Below are 6,320 nucleotides of genomic sequence, written 5' to 3' on the forward strand. Positions count from 1 at the left end.
GGGGATGCCGCAACCGTACGCTTTTGGCGGCGACAACTGGTCGTCGGGTATGCAACAATTCACCCATTTACCGCCGCCCGCCGACCCGTCACCCATCGACGATTTTGCTGACGCTTTGGGTCCCGAGGCGTTCGGTCAGCCACAGCCGTGCGCCGCTCTGGCCAACGATGTGTTCCAAGACGGCCACGACCCGTCGTCGTACACCAACAAGTCACCTACCACTATGCTGGACCTGGGCAGCGGCACAATACACCACAACAAGAGCCCCGTCCCCGTGCCGTCGTCGCACTGTGACGATTCTGCCGGATGGCAGCACTACAGCCAGCAATACCAGTGTTATCAGCCGGCTGACAACGATTACCGTCACCACCATCACCACCATCACCATCATAACCAATTCGACCATCACGACCAGCAGTACGTGATCAAGACAGAAGATACCAGCATTTCGAGCAGTGACGGCGGCGGTGGCATCGGCCACGAATCCTTGGACCTCATGTACCCCGTGTCGCAGGAGATGGACTACTATGCCGCGGTACCGGAACCATCATCCAAGGGCGGTGCCAATGATGTCGGCTTGGCCAGCCCAATCGACTTCATCGGGGCAAACGCCGACGCGCTGACCGACGCGTCTGTTGACTTCATGGTGTTGGATCCCTCGAAAATGTTAAACAACAACAATAATGACTATTACATGGACCCTTATTGCGCCGGTATCGCCGTCGAGTCTTCCAGCGACTATAGCGACTTTTCGCTGAATTGGTCTCAGTAAAATGTATTAAAAACGTTTATTCTTTAATCTTTTGTGTATTTTAATTTTTATAGCTTTCTGATTATATATATATATTTACATATATTCGTGTATATTTATGTATTTAAATACCTCGTTGGTAGTTTTTTAATTTAGGTATAAATTTCTTTTTTTGACTACCTGTATATTACTATGTTTAAATGACTTTTATAAACTTGACATAAAAGTATGTTTTTAGATCTCCCTTTTGTATTATAATTGTTCCGCTAAATAATATTCACGTGTTTAAATTAAATTGATTTTTATATATGATTTACTGTATATTTTAGTGTCTATTCACTCTGTACTATTTGAAAGGGTTGAAAATCTACGTGGAAAACTTAAATAACTGACGAGATAATATCTACACAGGGCAAGATAATGAGGGTAGACGATTTTGATCAATGTTTAGCTAAGAAGTTCCATTAACCTAATGAATAATTCCTTTGGCTAGCATAAATAATTCAACTGCCAACGAATGATGTCTTATGGATGTACATAATATGTATTAAAAATGCATTAAAGCGAGATAGGTAATTTTCATCACTTGAAGCTTTTAAGGTAACACAAAAATATGTATAAAGGATTAAAATTTTGTACATCAGTGGTGCAGTTAGAATTTTTGAAACCCCAGACAAGAACACTATAAATGGTTCCCGACCCTCATATATCTATTTAGGTAAGTGCTTTTTATAATTTGTATCTAAAACAAATCTATTATTCGGCTAGGTACCGAGGTAAGTAAAAACTGAAAAAAGACATAATAAATATGTACCTAATCACATCATCACATGTGATCTTTCAATTTTAGTACCTTATAATTCTGAAATTCCTTGTCGATACTTCCCACAAGCTCTGCTAAACTTATTAGAGGGGTGATAAAAATTGAAATACTAAAAAATATGTATACATATTGCACTCATCTATGAATCAATAGGTTATAGTGCTTAATTGTATTCATACAGGTTCAGGTGCGTAATGGGTAATGGGTCATGGATATGAGTATGTAATAGGTAATACATTTAATATAATGTTATATAATAGTATGCGAATATGATAGAAATCATTATGTAATATTATTTAAAAGTTTTTTGATACAAGAACAATTTCACTTGTGACCTAGATTCTACCATGTATAATCCTATCGTGAAATAGACAAAACTTGCTAATTGAGTCTATTGCAAAGTTTATATTGTCAACTATAAGAACGCAAATAGTTTCAGCTCATTATTTTAGTACAAGTTCTGATTCTATTATATTTTACCTGGAATATTTATTTCAATTTTGTGTATCTTTAAAGTTAAGAGTTAACCGGTTAACGATACGTCATTTGTTTATAACGTTTAATTGATTTAAATTAAAAATGCCAGTTGTAAGGCACATATTTTGAACAACACATAAAAATAATTGAGGAATGAGAATGGTTACGACCCCGTATTCTTATGTCAGATGAACAAAAAAGATTTATAAGTACTGCACAGCGCCCGTAAGTAATCAAATTAACATCATTTTTGAAAAGTATTAACTAGTGAGTAGTGACGGTTTTAGCATACATTTTTACGAGGCGAAAAAATATTATTGGCGACCGTCGGGTACTATCGGCGTCACATTTCGGCAAGGTATTTAACATAGTAAAATAATAAGTTATTTTACATCAAAATGATCACAGTGAATCATCACTGTAATCCAATTATTCAATTGGTATTTGAACTGGCAGTACTTCTAGCTTTCCCTAGAAAAAGAACGATGTTTCTTGAGCGGCCCAATAATTTCATAAAGTGGAGAGATGAATAATGTTTTAATCGTTTACGCACTATGAGAATTGTATATATGTCACTATACCAGTCTATATGTCAGTATGGAAATAAATGTATGGGGTGGTATCAATCAGTGGTTTAACTTTAGTTTAAACCAATGATAATCGATTGTAAACGGTCTTTTCCATTAGAACTCCGATTAGAGTTTAAACTAATACTGCAAAACAGGCTAACGTTAGAGGTGGTAGCGCACTGCACAGTAATAAACGGCTATAAAATAGTACCAATAAGAAGTAAAACAAACTGGTATACAATAGAATATTATTTAATTGACATTTTAATTTTATAGATAAGTGTTCCCCGGGTTCACCCTCTGGGAATATGAAAAACTAGCAGAGATGAATGCAATGGTAGTACTTTTGATATCTCACACAAAGAACAACTTTCTTTTGTTATGAAATATGTATTTAAGTCAAAAATATATAAAAGAATAATTGCATTATATGAATTACCAAACACTACAAGTCAGTCACTGTTTGAAGTTTTTAAATTGGTCATGGAAAAATGAGGACTAGATTGGAAAAACAATTTAATCGGCCAGTCGTATGATGGAGCTGCAAATATGAGGAGCTTAAATAGTGGACCGTAAACGCGAATTAACAAGGAAAATCCAAAAGCTTTATACATGTGGTGTCATGCAATTGATGCAATTTGGTAGTTTTGTCTGCGGTTGTCTCTTGTAAGGAGGCAGTAAACTTATTTGGAAATATGGAGTTATATTCCTTTATTGTGAGCAGTAAAAAAAGGTCAGATATATACAGAAAAAAACAATGTGAACTATATAAAAAAACAACTTAAGGCTATCAAACGAGTAGAAACGACTAGGTGGACGTCGAACTCATTTTCTGTTATTAATAAAAGTAAAATTTAACTTTATTTATACATGTTTATGTATAAAAGTTTTTTTTGAACTTTTACGTTTATTGATGGAAGTTATTTTTTAAAACTTTTTGTGAACATTTCCATCGAATGGAATGTATTAATACGTGTTGTTTGGTATACAAATAATTGTTGTGTATAATTTTTTTTCAAAAATCAAGCCGCTGTTGAAAATCACTAAGCAAGAAAAAATGCTGAAAAAATATTAAAATGCAATTGATGAAAAAAAAAAAGATAACAGTTCAGAATTTTTACTCATTTTTACTTGTATTCTTACATAATTTAATCAAAAGTTTTATTTTAGTTCTACTTATTTACCCTGGTAATATCTGTTCCTGTTTTCGTACTTGCTCGACTGTCCTCTGCTGAGTTCTTCAAGTAAAATCTTCTCAACTTTTACGTGAGTTTGCATCATTTATACCTAACCCATAGTTATAAATAAACAGTTTACACGACGGTGTATGTTATCGACTGGCTTATAGCGGTCACGCAGCGTTACGCTGTCTATAGAGCGCGCCACCAGGATGCAGGCCATCATATATTTCCTATCTAACGTGTACTAAAAAGCTGTTTTTTTAACCGATAAAGATAGTAGTATTCAAGTCTACAAGAACAATATAATACATGAACTTGATGTATTTTTTTGTCCTAAAACCGATGGTGTGATTATAATATTTATAAAATGAAAAAATAAAATATATGATATAATGGTATAAATACTTAGGTTTAACCAGAGCCGGATTTAGAATTTTTGAGGCCCCGGACAAAAGACAAAAATGGGTTATTTTTATTAATTGTAAATTAAATTAAAAGGATTAAATCTAGTAGGTGGCCCTGGACAAATACCGATAATGTCCTTGCGTAAATATGTCCCTGGGTTTTTAACCCCTTTACAGCTTTTGGTAACCAATTCATTTTTATATATTTACGAGGAAACTTTGGTTTTTCTGTAATCACGATTAGAGATAAACTATCTAGCTAAATGTTTTCCAACATTATTATATTTTTAAATATTAATTATAAATAGTTAATACTTAATATTGTGTTCTTAGTATCTGTCCTTTCCATGTGAAGACCACAAAAATGAAATCATAAAAGAAGAAGAAATCAGCCATTCTTCTTCAGCCATTCAACAAAAACTGAATTAAAAACATTGGCAATGGTTGAATTCACAGAGAAACATTCAGCAGCTTATCTCAAAGAAAAAGTAACCTTAATCCTAGAATACTTTTTGACAATATTAAATTTTTAGTTTTTCGATGACGTAGTACTTTTTGAAAATTTTTAATTAAAATCTTAAATTTAACATATAAGTTTAACTAGGTTCAGATAAAATTTAAAATATGAAATTGTTTAACATTAAAATTCTATTTTTTTATATAATATAATATATTTATTATACTTAAGGGTTTATGAAGTTATTGCAAATTTTAATGTAAGTAAAAAACAAATTTACACAATAACAACGGATAATGTCAGAAATTTTGTCAAAATGGTTGACTTAATTAAATGTGATAACAATGAAGATGTGAAAGGTAAATACTTTATTTTAAAAAGTAATATTATTTTCTTGTTTCTATAAAATTTTCTTTTACTTATTAGATGACATATTATTATGAGATAATGTCTTAGAAAATATAGTGCCTGAGCTTGAAATTTTGGAATATTATTTGTGTAATGAAACTGAAAGAAATTACAGTAAAGTAGAAGATTTGTTTCTAATAAAGTCTGTGACTACATTGTTAAGGTGTGCTGCACACTCCCTTTAATTATGTGTTGAAGACACTCTGAAGGCTGATGCTGTGCATTCAGTAGTTGCTAGAGCCTAGAGAGGTATAATTTTTTTATAACTTATAGTTTAACTTTCAATTTGAAAATAAGGGGGAAATGTTACACATTAATTACAATTTACAATATAATATTAATACCAGTTAATAACAGTTATTACTAAAATGCTAGCAAATAGCTGATACATTTATATTTTTCAGTAATTGTATATTTACCCTATATATATGTATTTATTTCGATGTTTAATTTTTTTTTCTCAATTTTTATAACGCTTACAGGACCTTGATTTGTATAAACACGTTTGTTCTTGGAACAGTTGTTTCCATAAAAATATTCTTGATATAAGTTTTGAAAAAACATTACAAAAAATAACACTGAAATGTATGAAAAGGCATAGGAACTGTAAAAATATTATTGAAATCCGATACAGTGAAGCAAGTATAGTACTCACACCCCATTAAAGTCGTATTTATGCGGGTTGGGTTAAGAAAGATTAGGTTTAGGGAATTTTTTGTGTCTATGGGCCACAATAACTTTTATCCAAGGTATTATTTTATTATTAAATGTACCAGTATTGGCAAGACCCCGTATTGATGCAGTTAAGACTTGCGCTTATTTTAAGCTTAATCCAAACTTGATAGCCCAAAAATTGTAAAAGTTATGTTGAGAAGTTCGAAATGTTAAAAGTATTTTACATATTATGAACCATACATAGTGATTTGTAATATGTATTATAAATTGTTAGATTTAATGAAAATATTTTTATATCATTATTAAAATATCTTTATTACATATTATATTCAGTTATTTTCATGTTACCAAACCCTTATTATTATATTTAATATTTAGCAGAAAAAATCTTCTTACATAAAGTATAGTTACATAAAGGGTAATTGTTAAAAGTAAAATAACAACATTTTTATTACTTATTTAAATCAGAGTGGCATAATCAATAAAACGTCTAGTCGATTAACATATTTGCATAATTACTTTTCAACTATTCACATTTGAAGTTTAGGTCAAGCAGGAAGTGCGGGTAAATATGC

At 31.8% G+C, this 6,320-nt stretch overlaps 1 protein-coding gene across 1 annotated transcript; it reads left to right on the forward strand.

Annotated features, from left to right (window-relative positions):
* Positions 1 to 43: 43 nt before the first annotated feature.
* On the forward strand, positions 44 to 871 carry LOC126844123 (uncharacterized). The gene has a single exon (XM_050581991.1). The coding sequence runs from the start codon at positions 50 to 52 to the stop codon at positions 770 to 772; it is 723 nt and encodes a 240-aa protein (XP_050437948.1). The 5' UTR covers positions 44 to 49; the 3' UTR covers positions 773 to 871.
* Positions 872 to 6,320: the final 5,449 nt, after the last annotated feature.

This window comes from Adelges cooleyi, unplaced genomic scaffold (genome assembly GCF_023614345.1).
Source record: "Adelges cooleyi isolate 19-005CV unplaced genomic scaffold, UGA_ACOO_1.1 ACOO_flye_CR_arks_rails_tigmint_CR_PRNA_641, whole genome shotgun sequence".
Classification (NCBI taxonomy): domain Eukaryota; kingdom Metazoa; phylum Arthropoda; class Insecta; order Hemiptera; family Adelgidae; genus Adelges; species Adelges cooleyi.